At 45.4% G+C, this 22,702-nt stretch overlaps 1 protein-coding gene across 1 annotated transcript; it reads left to right on the forward strand.

The window, feature by feature from the left end:
- The first annotated feature begins 14,708 nt into the window (after window positions 1–14,708).
- Vsx1 (visual system homeobox 1) lies at window positions 14,709–21,998 on the forward strand. The gene is made up of 5 exons (XM_013027036.1): window positions 14,709–15,132; window positions 17,958–18,036; window positions 18,591–18,714; window positions 20,092–20,272; window positions 21,709–21,998. The coding sequence occupies exons 1-5, from the start codon at window positions 14,709–14,711 to the stop codon at window positions 21,996–21,998; spliced, it is 1,098 nt and encodes a 365-aa protein (XP_012882490.1).
- Window positions 21,999–22,702: the final 704 nt, after the last annotated feature.

Raw genomic sequence — 22,702 nt, forward strand, 5'->3', positions numbered from 1 at the left:
ACCCGGCTTAAGTTTGTTTGGAGAAGCTGCTCAGATTCCAGAAAGCTGGGCTCAAGTGGCCCCAGGGAGAAAGATGCTCTCTGACATCCACCTACTCCCAGAGCCCATCTTGTCTTCCCAGGAAAATGGGGTTCTTGGCTCTCCTTGGTCTATATGGCATACCCAGCTGTGTCACCATGTTCCTTTCACAGGCCTTTGGCCTTTCCTGCTTTTCTCCCACAGTGCCCAATCCCCATTACTTTCTTAGAAATTCTGTTGACCTTTGTCCACTGATTTTGTTTTCTCTTCTCTCGTTTTCTTTTTTTTGTTTCTTTCTTTGTTTATTTATACATTTTTAATTTCCTTTCATTTGGCAAGATTTGGGAGAAATGGGAATAAAAACTGTCTCGGTTGGCCACATTTAACCAATTTATTTCATAATTCTTGCTTTAACAGACCATCATAACCAATCAAGTGAATTCATCGTTTAAGGATTTTTCCAAGGTATTCTGGTGTTTTGGTGGTGTTTTTTTCTATTATAGTAAATGCTTCAATGAACTTACATTTAAATATCTTATCATTTCTGTTAAATCCTTTTTTAGGAGATCAATTTCTAGGAGGGGATGGATCTACTTTGCCTGTCACTGCCCTCTCTCTAGGCTGTATTCATGGTAACTTTTTTTTCTGTTGGTCATGGGGCTTGAACTCTGGGCCTGGGCACTGTCCCTCACCTCTTCAGCTCAAGGCAAGCACTCTACCACTTGAGCCACACCACCACTTCGGGTTTTCTGGTGATTTATTGGAGATAAGAGTCTCACAGACTTTCCTGCCTGGGGTTGCTTTGAACTGTGATCCTCAGATCTCAGCCTCCTGAGTAGCTAGGATTACAGCCATGAGCCACCAGCACCTGGCTTCATGGTGAATTTTATCCTCACTTGACATCCTAAGTGTCCTCTAGGATAGACCAGTGGTGTGGCAAGGAAGGGCTGCTGTTGGCTGAGAAATCACCCCTAGAAAGCCCACAATTTGCAGGGAATGTGGGCTTGGGACCAACAGCAACACCATAGATGCAGAGAGGAACAGATTGTGTGGACAGGAAGGGCCTCTGCAGTGACATTTAATCACTGGACATTAACAGGAGACATCTGTCAGCATCACTCAGTGAGGAGAACAGGCTTGCAGCCTTGGAATGACAATATGTTCTGGGCCTCGTAATCACTTGAAAAAAACCATTTTTTGCAGAAGGTTTTTTCAGCATTTGAAGGCAAATCCTTCTATTTTATTACAGAAATCCCAGGCAAATCCTGCAGGGAGGAGGACTTCCTATTAACACGAAGCTGGTTAAGTGAAAATAAAACAAGAGATAACCTAAGCCAGATTCTAAATAATCACACATTGGCCCCATGAACACAGGACAGTCAGGCAGATGAATAACAGAGCTCTGATTAACTTGCTTTCGAAAGGCAAGGCAATGATCACACCCCACATCCCCAGCCTTCTTCTACCTGCTTTCCCTTGTCTCTGGCTTTTCCTTTTCGCTCACATAGAGACTTGCCCTTCAGTCAGCACTTGGTATATCTTGAGAATGACACATTCCTAAACTCTGTCTCATAACTCTGTCTCCTCATTTATGAGAATGCTGTCAGACAAGATGCTGTGAGGATATACTAAATGCATGTCCTGGGCTGGGGAGTATAACTCAGTGGCAGAATATGTGATTAGCACTCATAAGGCCCCACGGTCAACCTCAAGAACTGTGTGTGTGCACACACTGTAAAGTCACTTCCTTTTTTTCCCGTAGTCGTTCCTTGATTTACATGTCATAAACAGAGACCTTTTTTTCCTAGTAATAGCAATGACTACTTTCCCATAAAAGCTCATCTTGCTGGGTGCTGAACAGATAGGATTACAGGTGTGAGCTACCAGTTCCTGGCTATTTTTTTTAAGGCAACTTTTTTGAAGTATGATTGAAAAGCAGTAAAATTCACTTTTTAAGATGGACAGTTCTAGAATTGTAATCAGGTAACCAACAACCGTGGGGTTTTATCATCAGAAGCCATAGTTCAACTGATCACTGCAAGCAGAGCCGGAGGAAAGCATTGGGTACCTGTGGCTTATTGTGGATCTGGGATTGAACAAAACTGGATGATATGGAGGAAAGAATGAAACAAAAGTGTGTGTGTGTGTGTGTGTGTGTGTGTGGCACAAAGTCCACCACAAGAGGAAGGGCATGCCCAAAGACTCCTTTAGGCAAGCAGTTGGAGAGGACATTCTAGAGTTAGCGGGGTCTGCCTGCCTTGAATGGTTCTCTAGGCAAAGAGGCCCATGAGCTTGTAGCTGTGTGAAGAATGATGGCTGGCACCAGCCAGGAAAAGACATCTGGGAAGTATTTATTCTATAACCACACATTCTTTTTTTTTTGGTCGGTGGTGGGGCTTGAACTCTGGGCTTGCACGCTATCCCTGTGCTCTTCAGCTCAAGGTGAGTGCTCTATCGCTTGAGCCACAGTGCCACTTCCAGTTTTCTAGTGGTATAACCACACATTCTGAGAGAATATTTAACATTCATGCTTGGCATTCTGGGACATGCCAGCAAACTAGGTAGTAAACCAATTCTACCTTCCCACCTTCTTTACAGTGAAAATGAGCTTGCTGAGGGCACAGTATAGGTCTCTGCACAATCTAGCAACAAGGTAAAGGATGTAGGTGGGAAAACCATCTTTTTCTCTGGTTTGAGCTCCCGGCTTTACACCTGCTTAACATTCTTTTCTTTTTTGTTTTTTGTTTTGGTCGTGGGGTTGAACTCTGGGCCTGGGCACTGTCCCTGCTTGAGCCACAGTACCACTTCCGGTTTTCTAGTGGTTTAATGGAGATAAGAGTCTCACGGACTTTCCTGCCTAGGTTGGCTTTGAACCATGAGCCTCAGATCTCAGCCTCCTGAATAATAGGATTACAGTCGTGAGCCACCAGCACCCGGCTCTGCTAAACTTTCTTACTCAAGCTGGTGCTCTACATTTGAGGTAGGCCTCCATCCTGGCTTTTTGTGGGTTTGGAGTCTTGAAGACTTTTCTTCCTGGGCTGGTTGGGAACTATGATCCTCCAGACCTCAGTCTCTTGAGTAGTTAGGATTATAGTGAGTCACCCACTAGCACCAATGTTACTTTTACTTCAAACTGAGCAACGTTATACATTCATTGCACATGAATACAAAAAATACAAAAATATATATGTGTAAATATCCTTATATATCCATACACTTTGTTTTTCATTTTGGTACTATATGGAACTCAAGGCCTTGTGTATGCTAAGCACACACTTTATTGCTGAGCTACATCCTCAGCCCCTATTAGATATATCTAATATCTAATATATATTAGATATATAATATCTATAAAACTGATTTAGACTTACAGATGAAATATTTTCCTTAGCCTTTTTGAAAAAGATACTGGAGTTGGGTAATTGTGGTTCACATCTGCAATCCAGCTACTCAAGAGTCTGAGATCTGAGGATTTCAGTTTAAAACCAACCTGGGTGGGCAAATCTAAGAAATTCTTATCTCTAGTTAGCTAGCAAAAAGCCAGAAGTGGAGATATGGCTCAAGTGGTAAAAATGCTGGTCTTGAGCAGAAAAGCTAAGCAAGAGCATAAGAGGCCCTAAGTTCAAGCTCCCCAGTAACACACACACACACACACACACACACACACACACACACACACACACACACACACACACGGGGAAAGGAAGGGAAAGGAAAGGAAAAAGATACTGGCAGCCCATACCTAACATTTGAAATAAAACAAATTTAGGGGCCTAAGGGTATAACAAGGTGGTAGAGCATGTGCTTAGCATGTGTGAGGTCCTAGATTCAATTTCTGGCAACAAACAAACAAGAAGCAAAATTTGGATGCCATCAGTCCATGAGCAGTGGACTGTGTGTGGTGGAATGCCTTTCATGGTACACGAACCACACACTTAGCCATCATAAACACTGGGCTGTGAGCCCATATTAAAGGGCTCTCACACTATAACGAGAGGCACATCACATACGTGTGCAGGATAAACATCTCCCTAAACCATAATCTAGGAAGCAATTCCCTGAATTTGAGGAAACCGGCTTCATTTAGTAGGATTAATCCCCCCTCAGATGTGGAGAGTCTGTGCTAAATCTGTTAGATACATAACTAGAAAATCAGTTCTTACGTATACATGTAGGTGTAGTTCTTTCTCCATCTGTCATGCACTTTATTTCTCAGGCATTTAAAGTAACATACAAAGTAGATATAGATTGAATACATTAGGTTTTGCTCAGAGCTGCCAGGAACATTCTAAAATGTGTATTTTCCAATTGTACCTCATTTTGATTTTATAGTTTTGTTCCTTAAAGTACCTCTAACAGGTCTTAGATACGGCAATAAACAAGGTGCCCCAAGATGAAAGAAAAATAGGTACAATTGGCTGTCATTTGATAGGTCCAAGTAAAGCCTTTTAGGCTGTATTTTCTGAAAATGAACAGGCTCAAGGCTATGAAAACTAAGGAATAACTGAAGTCAGGTATTTCCTTATTCTGTGTTCTAGCCAATTGAAAGAGTATTTGATGATTAGTCTGACAGCTAAGATGTAATCAGTCAGAAGTAGGAGTACCTGTTAGGGATGTTGTATTTTAGAAGGTGCAGAGAGTGTGATAGAGACAGTGAAATTGACTGGAATAAACAGGTGTGTAAACGTGGAGATATAAAGGTGGAATCGCTCCCTTCCACACCCATATAACTGATACAAGCCAATAAAAAATATTAAAAAAGAAGTGGGGGCTGGGGCAGGTGATCAGGAAAGGACTTACAGATTTGAGTGATGTGCTCATAAAGAAACTGCTTCCCAAGCTAGGTCTATAATCCTAGCTACTAAAAGAAACTGCTTCCCAAGCTAGGTCTGTAATCCTAGCTACTAAGGAGACCGAGTTCAGGGATTGAAGTTTGAACCTACACTCTAGACTTTTATCTCCCATTAACCAGTGAAAAGCCAGAAGTGGAGGAGTGGCTCAGGTGGAAGAATGCCAGCTGTGAGTGAAAAAGCCAAGCCAGAGCATGGGACCCTGTGTTCAAACCCCAGCAACTTCTAACACACACACACACACACACACACACACAAACTGCTTCCTCCCATCATCCTGACTCATTGCTGGTTAATGGGAGGTGGAGTCTCAAAGACCCTGATCCTCCAGGTCACTAATTTCAGGCTGTCCTCCCAGGTTTGGTCATGACCTTCTGTTTGGCAAGACCCAAATGATCTCCCCTTCTTCCTAGCTCACATCCAAGCCATGTAACCTGCTTTGGTGACCAATGTCTCTCCTTTTTCCTGGGATTTGTTTGATTTTCAAATGGGACTTAGCAAGGAGGGAGGCCATGAACTCTGTTTGAAGGGGTTCAGGTGAGAGAGGGACTGCGGAAGACAAGGGGAGAGGAGAGGAAAGTGAAGACAGTCTGCTACAGGAGGAGGAAGGAAAATATTTTCTTCGGAGACAAAAGATTGCTTGGATTCCTAATCAGGAATTGCTATTATCTCGGGAGCTACAGAGAAAAGATCAACCACAGATTTCTTTGCACAGATATCTGCCTTCTGCCCATAACACCATCCATCCACAGTAATCAGGCAGCACAAGATTAAGACCTTTATAGGCTCTAAGCACTCAAAAGTGAAGAAAATACATAAAACCAATACTAAGCCAGGCACCATGGTTCACACCTATGGTCCTAGCTACTCAGGAGGCTAAGATCTAAAAATCAAAGTTTGAAGCTAGCTGAGGCAGAAAAATTCCCAATATTCTTATCTTCAATTAACTAGCACAAAGCTAGAAGTGGAGGTATGGCTCAAGTGGTAGAGTATCAGCCTTGATCAAAAAAGCCAAATGAGGGCACAAGGCCCTGAGTTCAAGTCCCAGCACTGGCACAAAAACAACTACAACAAAGGCAATACTAAGCCATAACCAAGGGTAAGGAACTTTCCAACATTGTCTTTTTCCAGCACACCTTTGCTGTGTCAAGCCAAATGACTGCTGGGCTTGTTATAACACTGCACCTCAGTTTTCTCATCTATAAAAGGCAATCCTAACAGACCCTCCTTTAGTAAGATTATATCACAGGTGTTAATGAGTGGATGCCTGTAAAGTATAAGAGCACAGACTGAGTCCTCCACTATCTAGCTATTCATTTTATTATATATAATGATATATATTATATATAAAATATTATACACATTATACATTACATTATATACAATATTATGTATAAAATTACATATTATATAATAAAATGACTATATAGTGTATGTAATTAGTAGAATTATATTATATATCATAGGTTAAACATAAGTTTACTTTTTTCCATCTTTTTGTGCTACCCTGACTTGCTGTTTTCTAAGTTCCTGTCTGGGTGCTGATAGGTTTTTTTTTTTTTTTTTTTTGGGTCCGGTCATGGGGCCTGAACTCTGGGCCTGGGCGCTGTCCCTCAGCTCTTCAGCTCAAGGCTAGCGCTCTACCACTTGAGCCACAGCGCCACTTCCGGCTTTTTACTTATGTGATGCTGAGGAATTGAACCCAGGGCCTCGAGCATGCAAGGCAAGTGCTCTACCACTGAGCCACCTTCCCAGCCCGCTGATAGGTTTTTAATGCTAAACCTGGACATTTTTCATTGGGAGTAACTTAGTGCTTCTGTGCCTAGAATATGGTTGTTAAACCAGCTTCTTAAAACATCAATAGAAGACATTGATTCTTGGACTTGGGTAAGCATCTCAGTTCCCTGGGTGAGTGGGCGGCCCCACCCCAGTGTTCTTGTTTCAGTAGGTATAGGAGAGCCCAATGCTTGTTTTCCCAGCCAGTAGTCAGGTGATAGAGGTGCTGCTGGTCCGGGAACCACAATCTGAAAACCCACTGATACGTGCTAAGGAGACCATTTTAGAAGCCACATGAGGAAATGCAGCCTTTTAAAGCAAAGAATATTTTTGGGGGGAGGGGGCATATGATGATGAGGAAGACATGATTCCAAGCACTTGAAACCAGTCAAGAGATGAGGCAAAAGAACTTAATCTAAGTGGCATAGAAAATATTAGTGCTCCAAGAGTTCAGAGGAGATTTTTCCTGCGGAGGCATGAAGTTTATAAAAGACTACAGGTGAGAAGCCTTGTGGGCCTCAGTAGAAGGGAATCTCTGCTCATCCCCTCACCCTGTAAATGTGTGGTACTCTTAAAACATGCTCTGTCTTGGAGAAGCAGGGTATATGTCCTGTCCTTGGAGGTAGATAGGCTTGAGGCTACTTACACTAGCCAACAAGGCTCATGGTCACAGCGCCACACTGGCCCATAAATGTATTTTAATTTATATTCAAATCTGAAGGAAAGATGGGTATAATAACAAACATACAGTCTTGACTTCAAGGTAGAGCGTGTTCATCTCAAGCATTGTTGCCTCCTCTTTGTTTCCCCTTCCCATCCCTTCCTTCCCTCACCCAATCCTCACTAAAGTTGTAAAGTTTGTTTTTCAAAATAATGACTTGTACATCTCATTGTTGCAATGGGTCCACCTGTATCCCTAGTTAAATAATTTGTTTTTTTCCCTTCCCCTCCACAAATTATACCAACATCAAATACAATGAAAGTGTGGGTTATACCGTGGGGAAGGGACATACAAAGCAACAAAGAAATCATCTTATAAATATGTTAGAAACAATTGCATGAAAGGAAAAAAAAACATTTGAATACTTATCTTGGGGTTCATTCCCCTAACATCAACTTATCTGACCTTTTCAGCTTGACTCAGACATATACTAGTTACTGCAGATAAGGGAAACCATGGGACCTGTGTTTCTTTGGACCTGGCTTACTTCACTTAATATAATTTTTTCCAAGTCTTTCCATTTCCTAACAAATGGGACAATGTCATTCTTTCTGATGGAGGCATAGAATTCCATTGTGTATATATACCACATTTTCTTGATCCATTCATCTACTGAGGGGCATCTGGGTTGGTTCCATATCTTAGCTATGGTAAATAAGGCTGCAATAAACATAGTCGTGCTGGTAGATTTAGTGTGGTCTTGTTTGTGATCATTGGGTAAATGCCCACAAGTGGGATTACTGGGTCATAGAGGAGTTCTATGTGGAGTCTTTTGAGGAACCTCCATACTGCTTTCCAAAGTGGTTGAATTTAATATTTTTGTTCATCTACAGCTCTACCACTTGAGCCATGCCTCCAATCTTAAGCTTAATGTTTTTATGGAAGCCTGCTGCTGAGGTTCATGCCTGTCATCCTAACTACTCAGGAGGCTGAGATTTGTGAACTGTGGTTTAAAGCCAGCTCATACAGGAAACTATGTGAGACTCTTATCTTCAATTAACCAGCAAAAAGACAGGAGTAGTAGAGCAGTGGCTCAAGTGATTGAGTGCTAGCCTTGAGCAGAAGAAGTTAAGGGACACCACCCAGACCCTAAGTTCAAGCCCCAGTACTGGAACAAATATGTAAATGAAGGCTAACAGGTCTAGGATCGTCCCCAAAGTCAGAATATGGCTCTGCTGATGGAGCATGGTAGAAATGACACTTGGAGTTCTGAGGTGGGCTGTTAAGATCAGGCAACATCCACCTTGTTCTCTTGGGATGCTTCCAATCTCTCTGAGATCTCTCTGAGGCCCATTAGCTTCTCGCCCCTGGGGTGACCGTAGCCCTAAATGACAACCACATGAGGAGCTCCAAGTGAATGTGGCCCCGCTCAGCTCTCCTTGGATTTCAGATCCACATAACCATGGTCAAGACAAAATGGTTTTTACTCAGTGGCAACATTTTGGGATAATTACTATGCTGAAGTGGTAACCAAAACATTTAGCCATGGAAGAGGTTAAAGGTTGGTAATCTCCTGGGCATACTGAATGGATACATAGTCACTGATGACAGTTTGGGATCACTTAACACAGGTTGGTGTTAGTTATATGGCATTACTGGGTTATGGACTCCCCATAGCTCACTTGTGCCTAGAGGAGCCATGTAGAGCACATGGGCAGCAAAGATGGCATTGGGAGGGGGTTGAGTGGGCAGAGCCTAATTTACTGTAGAGCACATGGGCAGCCAAGATGGCACTGGGAGAGAGTAGAGTGGGCAGAGCCCAACTGATCTTCCGATCAGAGCCTAACCAGCCCGTGAAGGCTCAGGTGCATGATAGGGTGTGACCTTGACAGTGATTGGTTCCTCTTCCTCCCTTGCCATGCCACCCGCCCTTTTTGGCTTTAAAAAGGGCTGCTCTCTGTTAATAAACGAGTTTTCTACCTGCTGGATTTGGCTCCCTGCTATGTCTGATTGCCTCCCGGGCTGAGGGAGGCTGGGGAACAGGCGAGTGCCACACTTACCTTTCCTCGGACCCTGTCTGTCTTTTGTGGGATGGATGAAGACCCAACAGAGCCAAGCATGTGGTAGGATGGCCTCTTGAATCACTAGCAAGTTAGCTTTGCGAAGGCAGTGTTGGGGAGTCCTTGAGGAATTTGAAGACTGGAGTAATAGTGTGCTCTTGCAAAGATCCTAGGGCTGTGGAATAGAGATCGGAGTGAATAAGGCAGGAGGAGACCCCAGAGGACAGAGACTGATGCTGTACACAGAGATCTTGGATGCAAACAACATCCTGATCATTTATGCACAAAAGATTTTTTATGAATGATAGTATTTTCCCCTCAGGTATATGGAAGGCCAGGGAAAAAGAGCAAGGCTAGACATCTAAACAAGAACAGGCCATATCATGCTAGAAGATTGCTGTGTGGGTGTCAGGATGTTCAGAGGAGACACTACACTTCCCACTGCTGTTGTAGGGAGGAGTTGCTTACATCAGATATTGGGTCAAGGTCCTAGTTAGGAACACTGGAAAAAAAAACAACTTTGCATTGCCAAAGAGCAATCATAAACTAACTTAAAAAAAAAAAGACTCTAGTCTATAGATGAGTGATTGGCCTTGACCCAAGTGGGGAGGGGGCGTGGGACGCAGTGGACATAGAGAAGATTTCTGCTCTGAGAGAATTTGAAGAGGGTCACAGGGTAGCCAGGGCCCAGAGTCACATTTCAGGTTCCTATTGGTTGGGTTCAAATAGTGGCTCTGAGAGACCTTGGACAATTTAGGTAACTATCTGACTACTTTAAATCTCTGTTTCCTCACTTGAAAAATGTGAACAATAATGCTATCAATAGAATTGTGGGCAAAATGAGCCTCGTAGATATTGTGGAGAGACCAGCACTGAGCTCAGGGCTCTGTTTGGCCTTCTGGGTAGGGAAGTAAGGAAGCCTGGGGGAAGTGCAGGCTGGAAGGGGAGATACTGAAGTCAGCTCTGGGTGGGCAATATTTCATTGTATCTAGGCAAGAGGCCACTGGAGATGAGGCTTTAGGAGCATGTCCCAGGTTGGAGACAGATTTGAAAGTTCTTAGCAGGGACATAATTACACCATGGGATCCCAGGTGAGGGAAAGGTGTCCAGGGGGACTCAGCCATGAGTTCCAGATGTCTGTCTGGAGGTGACTTCTGGGAACATCTATGAGGAGGCAAGAGGTGAAGGAAAGTGTCTGAGCTGGGGTCCCTAGACTAGAGGCAGTGTCTAGGTCCATGAGATTTATTGAAAGTGGGGGAACTCCCAGGGCCAAATGAAGCCTGCAGTGGGAGGGAAGGAGCTGGCAAGAAGAAGGTGACTAGCCTGATCTATACAGGGAGTGGGTTTGGGAGAAGACGTGACTGTAGCAGTCCTTTAAACAAGAGGAGAGCTCACACATCATACCTCCTATCACTAGCACAAACATACTGTGTGTGCTAGATTAAGGGCTTTTGCCAAAATAGGGGCATTCTCCTATGAGGGCCTGGGTAAGGTGTTCACTTCCAACACGCTTAGCAGGTAGGCAGTGGGGGGCGGGGAGCAGTATGAAAGCCATCATTAGTAAGTAACCAGGACATGGTCCTGTTAGGACTTTTGAACAGAATAGAATGCATTCTAGATATTGGAGGAGTGGATTAGGGTATTTATAAATAAAAAATAAAATAAATAAATAAACAACTAATCCAATTCCTGTCAGTCTCTGCTCAGGGCTTTTCAAAACATTATGCTTGTAGGCAAAGAAAATTCAGAGCCAGTGAACCCCCCCAGGGGAAGATGGGCAGCAGTGGAAGTTGGGGGACTCTGTGTGTGTGTGTGTGTGTGTGTGTGTGCATCTGTGCGCATGTACACTACAGAGTAGATGTGGACAGGGTCAAAATCACCTCCTACATCAATCATTAGGGACACAATAGCAGCTGAGAAGAGCAATCAAGATAGGCTGGAGGAAACCAGAAGGTCCAGCACCGAGGAGTTCATTTGTGGAGACACTCCCAAGGGCATATAAGCCCCCTCCCCCCGCCCCGAAGCTGTGCATCCCATTTCTATTGTGTCTGATTCCTTTAGGCTGCCAGTTTAGCCAGCCCAGGCTCTGAGGTGGCTGAAAAGAGGGGTGTCTGTAGATCACCCACAACCACACTAGTCTAGGGGTGAGGGTGGAAGTGGGAGGAGGAGGGCCTAGAAAGCACCCCCAGTCCAGGCAAGTGGGAAGTGGAAAGCACCTGGCGGTGGGCTGTTTTGAAACCCTCACTGAAAACAAGGAGCGGAGAAACCAGTTTTCCTGATTAATTAAATCCCGGATTATCCCGGTTGATGAAGACAGATCTAGACTCTTTCTCAGACTCACGCCTCCAAAACCACTCTCAGAGGTGGCCTGGGGTCCGGCCCCGGGCTGCAGATTTGCATCAGGCCGGAGGAGGAGGAGGCCGGGAGGAACCCCGGTGCGCCCCGGGTGCGCCCCGGTGTGCGCAGTGTGGACTGTGAGTGGGCGCCGGGGACCGCGAGGCTCACTTTTCCTTAGCCACGCCCCCTAAACGACTGGAATCGGTTCCTCCCTCTACCTTGGCGGACGCTGGGCTGTAAGCTCCTTGCGCCTCTCTGGCTACTGCGTGCGCATCCCTCGCTTGGCTTGGTGTGTGTGTGTGTGTGTGTGTGTGTGTGTGTGTGTGTGTGTGTGTGTGTGTGTGTGTGTGTATGTGAAGGAGGGGGCACTAACTGAGCTACAGCACACGACTGGACCTCGGATCGCTCCCAGCTATTAGGGGCGGCGATGCAGATTACAGAGGTGGGCGCTGCGCAGCTTGGCGTTTCTTAGTGAAGACAAGGCCAAGAAAGTGTTCTTTGATGTTCGGCTCCGGCAATGCCTAGGCTTGGATCCAGCTCGCCCGGTGCCAAGGTTCCCGCAGGTCTCTTTCCTATCAAAGGGATGGTAGGCCTTAGGGGTGTCCCTGTCTAGGAATTGCAGGAACTCACCCCCGTCCCCCGCCAGAGCCCTGCCTCGTCTCACTCTGAACCCCTCAGTCCCGGGCTCTTGTTCTCCATCTCTCGTGTGTCACTCGTGTCTGGCGAACCCAATTAATGAACGTCACCTTTTCGCTTCTGCAAAATGGGTTTGGTAAGATCTTTCCCAAAGGGCTGCAAACAAGTCTGCTCCTGGCACTGCCTGAGGTCACCTTACACAGCGGCTGAAGTCAGGCTCCCTCCTCCTCCCCACTCTGGGCCTTTCGGTCCCTTTAGATCCCTGGCCATCCACTTGGGGTATGTCATCTCGGTGACTTCCTGATCCCCCTCAAACACTGGACCTGGGGACACTGGTCGAACCGTCTTAGAGTAAACGGTCCCGCCTACCTAACCTGGCTGCAGATGACAAAAATGGGTGGAATCTCTATTGACTGCAAAGCCAAATTCGGATTTATAAATGCCCACGTTGCCAGGCAAAGAGCCCGAGGGTAGTTTGGCAGGGTGGTTTATTGCTGACTCCTTCTCCTAAATCCAGAGGTAAATTCGGGGCCAAAATTCTTGACAGAGTTAAAACGACAACAACAACAAGCCCTGACTGGATCCATCTAAAGCGGCCCCTCCTCCCCAGCTCAGAACGATTCAAAGGACAATTATCCCAAAGGAAAGTTATTGTTTTGCTAATCCCAGGAACAGCTTGCCAGGGGGAGATTTGAGTCTTCCTTTAATAATGGAAAGTTAATGCGCAGCCTCTTGTAATTATCTTTATCGGAAGCCCCTTGTTTAATCTGCACGTTTAGCCGTGGCCTGGCGCCTGGCCGGAGAGCAATGTGAGCTGGACCCACTTTCAGAGTCTGGCTCCGACTCCAGCCGCGCCTGCAGGAAGCCACGCTGGGTGGTCTGGGACTGCCAGGCCCTGGGGGAGTTAGGAACGAGTCGAGGGTTCATGTCCCCAAATCCTTCCAGGTCCTATTATTAGAAAGGGTGAGGTAGGCTCTAAGCGTTGAGGCGTGACTGGGCCCAAGGCTGAGCCTGGAGTTTGGTTTTCGCAATTTTAACAAATGTGGAGTTTTCACATAAAAAGCGGGCTGTCTGGGAATACGCATAAAATCGGACAATTTGCTTGTTTCCATGAAGATCCATGCTTTCCTGTAGGCGGATCTTATTTTATCACTACCACCCTATTAAGCATATTGGATCAAGATGTTGGCATGTATTTATTCTAAATATTAATGGTTTTTCTGATGTTTCCCTGGAACGTGAGTGTTTTGGTTAAACCTAGCGCCCTGCCTGCGAGTTTTCAAGCCCCTATCGTCCAGCCCAGAGAGTCCTGGAGGAAGATTTGACTGGAAGCAAACTGCCCATGAATTAAACAAACATTTCCATTCTTTTCAGCTCAGATATTTTTCGGTGAAGTCATACCAGTGGTGGTCATTCCAGTAGTGGTTTTGGTGGTAGTGCAGGGAGGAATGTGACTCTTGGTCATTTTATTCTGTTGTTACTTCCTACAGGTGTGGGTTTTGGGGGGATGAGGAGCTTGCTCTTCTAGCTTGTTGGGCTGGTGCTCTACCACTTGTGTAATGCCTCCAGCTCTGCTTTTTTTGTCGGTCGTTGGGCCTTAACTCTAGCCCTGGGCACTGTCCCTCAGCTCTTCAGCTCAAGGCTAGTGCTCTACCACTTGAGCCATGGCACACTTCCAGTTTTTTCTGCTTATGTGGTGTTGGGGAATGGAACCCAGGGCCTCATACATGCAAGGCAAGCACTCTACCACGGAGCCACCTTCCCAGCCCCCAGCTCTGCTTTTAACTTTACTTTTCTGCCCTGGCTGACTTCCAACCGCTGTTCTCTGGATTTTAGCTAGAATTATAGGCATAAACCACGGAGCCCAAATAACTTTTTCTTTAAATAATTTTTTATTGTTATTATAAAGGTGATGCACAGAGGGGTTAGTTACAGTGACGTAAGAGTAAAGAGTACATTTCTTTTTGGACAATGTCACCCTGAGTCCTGTCTTAGTATGCATGTTGGGAGGATTCGGGTTCCTGGAGTGAAACCAGACCTGGAGTTTCTAGAAGGAAGAAGGCCCCATCGTGATGTGGAAGTTGTAGCTTTTAGAGGTTCTGGTTGACAGCAGGGTTGTTGTCGCTGGCCTCCCCACGATCACAGAATGGGGGTGGGGTGGGGACAGCTGGAGGGACGAGAGGGAGAACTGCAGCTGGGAGGGCGGCAACCGAGGGAGGGGAGAACACGTCCTCATCTCCCGGATCCGCGCGCGCGCCTGCCCCCTTGCTGATTGGAACCCTCCAGGCCTTCGATGCCCGGTAGGGCATATAAAGCGTCTTCGGAGCTAAGCCTCCTCTGGAAAGGGGATCAGAGGGGGATCAGAGAATCATGACCGGACGGGACGCTCTTTGTGATGGGCGCGTCAGGAGCAGGGCCCTGGTGCCGGGCAGTTCCTCCACGGGTTCGCGCCCTCGAGGATTTGCCATCACAGACCTGTTAGGCTTGGAGGCGGACCTGCCGGCTCCCGCGGGTCCCGGGCCGGGATCAAGCTGTGAGAACCCAGCGACCTCACCCGGCCCGGGGTCTGGGCTTGGTGGCTCGTGCTTGGCGCGCGGGGCTCTCCCGTTGGGCCTGGGCCTCCTCTGCGGCTTCAGCTCCCAGCCATCCTCCGTTACCCGGGCGCCCTGCCTGCTTCTAGCCGACGTGCCGTTTCTGCCACCCGGGGGACCCGAGCCCGCTGCCCCGCAGGTCCCCGGCCGTCCGCCGCCTGCTCTCGGCCTCCAGAAGCGCAGCGAGAGCGTCTCGACGTCCGGTAATCAGGCCCGCGCTTCGGGCCCCTGTCCTTGGTCCTGGTGGTTTGGGGCCCTGCAAAGGGGGCTCATGGCTCCCCTTGTACCCCAAGTCTCTAGGAAGTCGGGACCCAGAGGGATGCCCAATTGAGAGAGGCGTATTTATTTGAGCGGCTCTGCCACCTACCCCTGGCTGTACCCCAGAAGCCTGCCTGTCCTTCGAGAACCCCTTCTCACAGGACTGCGGGGACTCTCACCACCAAGCTCGGGATACGACCTGGTGCAGCGAGCTAGAGTGAAGTGGGGGAAGGATAGGTGCCCTGGGAGCCATCACCCCCACGATCTTTTCCTCCCCGCTCTTGGCGCTGGTCTGGACCTGACGGGGAGCCGCTGGGAACCTGTCGGGTTCACCAACCAGCAGGGGGACCCTGCTGATGGTCAGGGAGCGGGGCGAAGGTTTGCTAAAGTGATGGAAAGGGTACCGGTGCGCGCGGAGGATGGAGGATGGAGCAGTAAGTCCTAGAGCTACCAGCCTCTCGCCGAAAAGGGAGTCCCGGGAGTCGTTCTTCCCAACCCTAGCAGGCCGGAATGAAAAGATGATGGCCCGTGTCGCTGGAGTTAGGCTCGCCTATTGTGTGGAGCCTGTTTCTTTCCTCAAAGATGTGGAGGTGTGGATTAAGCGCAAAGAGAAGTCATTTAAATACCAAGAAGCACCAGGGCAAATCGAGAGGCTGGGGATGTGGGGAAAGAAAAAGGAGAATTACACACACACACACACACACACACGCACACGCATGCACACACACGCAGATACAGTGAATCTATAGGGTAGAACCTAGACTAGAGCATCCAGGCAGCCAAGTCAAAACGAATATATTGTTTTAGTGATAGTACAAGGAAACAGATATACTTGCATGGGGCTCCAGTGGTACAGTGCTTGCCTAGCACTGTCCTAAACTTAGTGCTCAGGACTGCCACAAAATTAAAAGAAATCAATATAAAGTAAAATAAAGCATGGCAGATCATCAGGATAGATGAGCACTAAATAAATATAGTTAAAAATAAAAATAAAGTCCTAATGAGCCTCCCTGAAAGATAAACTAAGTTGTGTCACCAAAAATCCAAAGGCCACCTTCATAGAACGGGTTCTTTCTTCCGTGAGAATAGATAATCAAAGATGAAATGCAGTAAACCCTTTCCTGTGAGTGCATTTCACAAAGACCTAAAGCAGTATCCAACAGATATAGGATAAAGTAGTTGAGAGTTTGACGAAAGCTTTTGTCACTTTGAGAGGAAAAAGAATTGAGGCTCACACCTGTGATGTAGCTCTGCAGGAGACTGAGACCTGAGAATCAGTTTGAAGCCCCCCCAGGCATGATACCATCTCCAATGAACAAGAAAACAAAACACACAAAAAACCTCGTCGTAGAGTCACGGCTCAAGTGGTAGAGTGCCAGTGTACTATTCATTTAAGCCTTAATTTTGGTGGTGTGGGGATGAAACCCAGAGCCTTGAGCATGCTAGGCAAAGTTCTCCTATTGAGCTACACTCTCAGCCTAAATACTATTTTTAAGTCAATATTGCATGCATATATTATTTCCATGTAATCAGTAAACTATTTTATTTTGAAGGGTATTAAAATTTCTAAATCCACTGAGCATTTTATATTTATGGAAGGTCTCAATTTGAATAGCCTCATTCTATGCATCTGATAACCTCATGTGTCTAATGGCTACTGGATTGGACAGCTGATCATAGAATGTTTATAACCCAGGCACACAGTTCTTTGGTGAACTAATTGATGTAGGAGAAAAACTATCATTACTTAAAAATTTTTGCTTGGATTTATTCTGTTTTAAATATTTTGAGGCAGTTGTGTTTTTGAACCATCATGAATCTGAACATAGTTTATTTTTCTAACCTTTCTTTTGATACATGGATATAAAAGGGCCAGGCACAGTAGAGTGATAGTGTGTGTGTGTGTGTGTGTGTGTGTGTGTGTGTGTAGGTACTGGGACTTGAACAGTGCCTGAGCACTGTCTATTAGCTTTTGTTTATTCAAGGCTGATGATCTACCACTTGACTCATGCTTCTACTTCTAGCTTTTGGCTGGTTAATTGGAGATAAGAATCTCAGTGGACTTTCCTGTGGAGGCTGTTTTTGAACTGCAGTCTTCATATCTCAGTCTCTTGAGTAGCTAGGATTACAGGCATAAGCAGCCAACATCTTAGTAGAGTGATTCTTAAATTTTCCAATATATCTACACATGGTCTGAACACACTTGGAAAAATAAGTTTCCTGGGCCCACCTCTAGAGTATGGAATGGGACACCAGAGCAGGGGGAGTTTTGACAAAGATTAGGGTATCACAAGCCTCATCTCTCCCTTTGAGAAATGTTGATATGGAAGTTAAGATGAGGTGGGAGGCAAATGGAAGTAGGTAAATCTATTTGTGGGGTGTAGAAAAAGGGCAAAAAGTGGCCGTGTAGCTTTGATTTCACACAATCTGGGATTTGAACCTCAACATCATTATTTACTCCCTGTGCGATTTTAGACAATTTATTTAATCTCTTTTCCTGAGGATGTTTTCTCACCTATAAAAGAAGGGTAATAATAACAATAGCAACTACCTTAGGGCTGTTTGCTGGTTTGTTTGTAGAATAATTGAGATATGGCATAACAATGTTAAGCATAGTACAGTGCCTAGAATCTGAGACAGCTAAAAATTCTAGCTCTTACAGCTAAATACATTCCTAACAGGCTGGTGGCTTCAACCCTCATGTTGAAATCCAGGAAATAAGGTTAAAAAAAGTGTGATCTTTATAGTTCTCTTTTCCTTGTGCTAACAGATGAGGACAGTCCTTCTGACGACAGGAGTGACCTGAAAGTTTCCCCCACCCTAGGCAAGAGGAAGAAGCGGAGGCACAGGTACTGCAGAAGGGGCGGGGCTGTGCTTTTTGATACTGTTCCTCACACACCATCCTCCTGTCTATGGAGCCAGCATCTGAGCACATATGGCCCTGGGTTATGGCAGGCCCAGTGACTTCCTGATTGGCGGTGAGAAGGCCACAGCAATCATTTGCCAGGAAAACATTGCAATTCTCAGGAGGCTGCAAACTACCTTTGGGTACCACTTTAATGACACAAATTTGTAGTTCTGTAAAATGGGTCTTGTTAGAATGAAGTTGATGGAATTCATTAAGAGCTAAAGGCTGGTGATGTAGCTGAGTATGCACGAGGTCCTGAGTTCATTCCTCAGCACACATGCATGCACATGCGTGTATGCATACAAGAAAGAGTTAACACTCTGTCATCTTTGAACCAAACTTCTGAGCTTCACAGAGACTTTATATTTTCTTTTTCAGAGGTGGGAGAGCTTTGGGGGTAATGATAGCAGGGGAGGGACTTAATGGCCCTTAGGCTTGGCAGCTTGGCTGTCCCTGTGAGCGCATGCCCACACTTGTATTTCTGGCTCCCTGCAGGACAGTTTTCACAGCTCACCAGCTGGAAGAGTTGGAGAAGGCATTCAGTGAGGCCCACTACCCTGATGTGTATGCCCGGGAAATGCTGGCTATGAAAACTGAGCTCCCTGAAGATCGAATACAGGTGTCTGGGATCCCCTTTCTCCTTCCCAAAGACTTTGAATCACATGCCATTCCTACACACGTTGAGCCAACCCAAAAAAGACTTCTAAATAGCCCAATATATCCCTTTAGCTTAAAAATGGAGGGTCATTTGGCTAAAAATACATAGAGTTCACTCTGCTCCTTATACTTTTAAGTCTTTTATTTATTTGTTAATGTATTATTATTATTATTTGTGGGACTTGAACTCAAAGCCTGGCTACTGTCCTGTAGCTTTTTTTTTTTTTTCTTAACTCAAGGCTGATATTCTACTACTTAACCACCTCTCCACTTCTGACTTTTTGGTGTTAAGTTGAAGATAAGGGTCTCACAGTCTTTCCAGGCTGGCTTCAAATTTCCATCCTTAGATCTCAGCCTCCTGAGTAGCTAGGATTACAGGTATGAGCTTGGCGAAAACTTTTATTTGTTATTAAATTATACAATAGAAATTTCATGAAACTATGTCACTGTAAAACATTATTATATCTGAACTTAAAATCCTCAAAGAAATCATACAGCCTAACATAATCTTTCCACACTCCAGTTTTCTAAGTCCTATGTCTGCTAGTCCTGAAAATTCATATACATATTATATATGAGTATGCACATGTATGGTCACATACAGAGAGAATTTTGTACCTTTTCCCTCTTTGAGTTTGCCACTAACTTTCTCTTTTTATAATAGCTATGCCCATGAAATAGTTTTCTTTTTCATATTTATTTAGGTGCTAGTCCTGGGATTTGAACTTAGGGCTTGAACACTGTCCCTAAACATTTTTTCCTCAAGGCTAGTGCTTTACTACTTGATGCACAGCTCCAGTTCCAGCTTTTTGGTAGTTAATTGGAGATGAGAGTCTGAGGTACTTTCCTGCTGTGGCTGGTTTTGAACCATGATCCTCAGATCTCAGCCTCCTGAGTAGTTAGGATTAAAGGCATGAGCCACCTGTGCCTTGCTCTCAATAGCATTCTTATATTCATCTAATATTCTTCATGGAAAATATCAGCAGTTCAACAACATAGGACTAGGAGAGGCCATTATCTCAGGGGACTCTTTCCACTCAATGGGAACCATCAGGAAATGGTGTCTTAAGCCTCTTTACACAATGTGGTGAAAATAAGATGCTCCTGTTTTTTTCATTCTTGACTCACTGAGAAACTTCAGTGAGCTATCTCCTGACCCCATGCTGAATCCCTGTGGCTTTGCCTAGAGCTTGATCTCCCGTCTGTGAAGTCCTGGGTGCACTGCCTTTCTGTGGGGTGGACAGTTAGCCCTTCCTAATAACATTCTGAGACTAATCATCTCCTCCAAGTATCCCTCTTCACTGAGTCTTTCCTTGTGTGCCCTTCTGTCGCCTTCCAGGTCTGGTTTCAAAACAGGAGGGCCAAGTGGCGCAAGCGAGAGAAGCGCTGGGGTGGCAGCAGTGTGATGGCTGAGTACGGGCTTTATGGGGCCATGGTGCGCCATTGCATCCCACTGCCCGACTCTGTACTCAATTCCACCGAAGGCGGTCTGCGTGGCTCCTGTGCGCCGTGGCTCCTAGGTAAACTGAGCACCCTGGGATTGAGGATGGGATGGGATGAGCCTTACTTGAGCAGTCATTTGCAAATCAAATGTATGTATATATATACATATATACATGTATATATACACACATACATACATACCTCTGTGTGTGTGTGTGTGAGAGAGAGAGAGAGAGAGAAAGAGAGAGAGAGAGAGAGTGTACTCAGATTCAGGCCCTGAATCCCATAACCTAAGTTCTTTTTAACTACAAGGTTCACTGTGTCCAGATGATTGATTTATTTTTCATTGAAAGTTTGGAATTGATGGCTAGAAAGACCCCTATTAGGATATTAATGTTAGTAAACATGTCTTGGATTTTTGGAGTACACTGATATCTTTGATTATATTTAATGTAATGTTTCCCAAATGTGGGATGCAATTAGAAAATTAGAAACCACACAATTTAGGACACAGATAATAAGAAACAAAACAATACTGAACCATGAAAACATATCACTATCATCTACTTTTGAATCCTTGGTTCTGGTTTTGCCATTAACAACCTGCTCTGAAGTATTTTTCCCCCTCTATCTTTTTTCTTGAGGCTTGAACTCAGAGCCTGGGCACTGCCCCTGAGCTCTTTTTGCTCAAGGCTAGCATTCTACCATTTTGAGCCATAGTGCCACTTCCAGTTTTCTGGTGGTTAATTGGAGATAAGAGTCTCACAGACTTTCCTCCAGGCTGGCTTTGAACCATGGCCCTCAGACCTTAGCCTCTTAAGTAACTGGGATTACAGGTATGAGCCATCGGTGCCCAGCCTCTAAAGTTTTCCTCTTCTTTAGATATTCCCTGCTAAAACAGTCTCTAACCTGTCCAACTTTGGAGCTGGGCATTCTCAGGAAGCTCACTCTTCTTGCTCAGTTTGTTGTAGCAGAGACCAGCTGGTCAGGATCACATTTTGGAGGAATGAGTAGCCAGATAAGCAGCTGGAGCCCTTGGTTAGATGGATCCTGGTTGTATTTTTGGCCAGGAAGGAACTGACTGCTTTGTTCAGCGAGTGATGTTCAAACACTTACTTTTCAGGTACTATGTTGAGAACCGGAGACACCAATAGTTAATACAGTCTTGATTTTGCCCTAAAGACAGAAGGGACTAGAGAGAATTTGGGTTAGGTAGCCAAGCTCAGCCATCTGAAATTATATAAGCATGTGGAGAGGGAAACTAGTTGGCATCCATAGGATGCCAAGAAAGCGGGCTCAATGCTCCACAAACAAAGGCGCAGCAAATCCAAACAAAAGGCACCACTTGGCAGACAGATTTTTCAACCCCTCATGGGTAGGAGTCACCTATCTGATGTTCCTGTAGGCCCAAGAAACAGACCCTGATGAGGATAATTCCAGGGGGATTTAAAGACCATCACAGGGAATTTAAATTTTAATTCATTTTTATTTTCCTTCTCTCTTTTTTTGTAAGGTATGCATAAAAAATCCACAGGAATGATAAAGAAACCAGGAAGTGGAGACAAGTTGGCAGGACTCTGGGGCTCTGACCATCTGAAAGAAGGTTCTGGTGAGAGCCAGGCTGGATCTCAGAGAGGCTCAGACCAAGGGAACCCTGAGAATGCCTTGGAAGAAGTGGCCATGGATCTCTCTAGTTCTGCTCGGCAGGAGACCAAGAAAGTACACCCAGGGGCTGGTGCTCAAGGATGTCCTCACTCCACTGGGCTGGAGGGGCATCAGTCTGAGAAGGTGGGAGCCTTATGAGATTGCCCCCCCCTTTCCCCCCACCAGGTCCCACCCACAAAGGTTGAAAATGTGCATGTTTCTCACTGACATTTTTCAAAAGACAAGAGTGGTCCAAGATAATATTTCTAGCTATGTTTTCTTCTTACAGGATCAAGATAAAAGCACTGGTCTGCTTGCTTTAACAGGATGAATGAATGACTTAGGGAAAATTCCATTTCCATCCCAGAATGGAAAGCATTCCTTAATGGCACTCAAATCATTCATGTGTAAAAATTATTTTTGTAAAACTTCGCCTGGAAGGATCTGAAGTTCAAAAAGCCATTTTTACTTCTGGACACCATTTGAAATACACAGAGGACAGACCTGACATCCTCACTCTAGATCATAACATACAAACCAAGCACCTGTAATCTTAGCTACTCAGGAGACTGAGATTTGAGGACTGAGGTTTGAAGCCAGCTTGGGCAGAAAAGCCCATGAGGATTTTATCTTCACAATGAACCAGCAAAAAGCTGGAAGCAGAGGTGTGGTTGAAGTGGCAGAGTGCCAGCCTTGAGTAAAAAAGTCAAGTGAAGTTCTGTGTTCAAGCCCTAGTATTGGAACAAAAATACACACATACATACATAGATACCTTATTGTTGTTGTTGCTTTTTATGAGATAGGATCTTACTGTAGGGCCCAGGCTGGCCTTAAACTCTTGATCTTCCTGCCTCAACCTCCTA

This window comes from Dipodomys ordii, unplaced genomic scaffold, assembly GCF_000151885.1.
Source record: "Dipodomys ordii isolate 6190 unplaced genomic scaffold, Dord_2.0 Scaffold99, whole genome shotgun sequence".
Classification (NCBI taxonomy): domain Eukaryota; kingdom Metazoa; phylum Chordata; class Mammalia; order Rodentia; family Heteromyidae; genus Dipodomys; species Dipodomys ordii.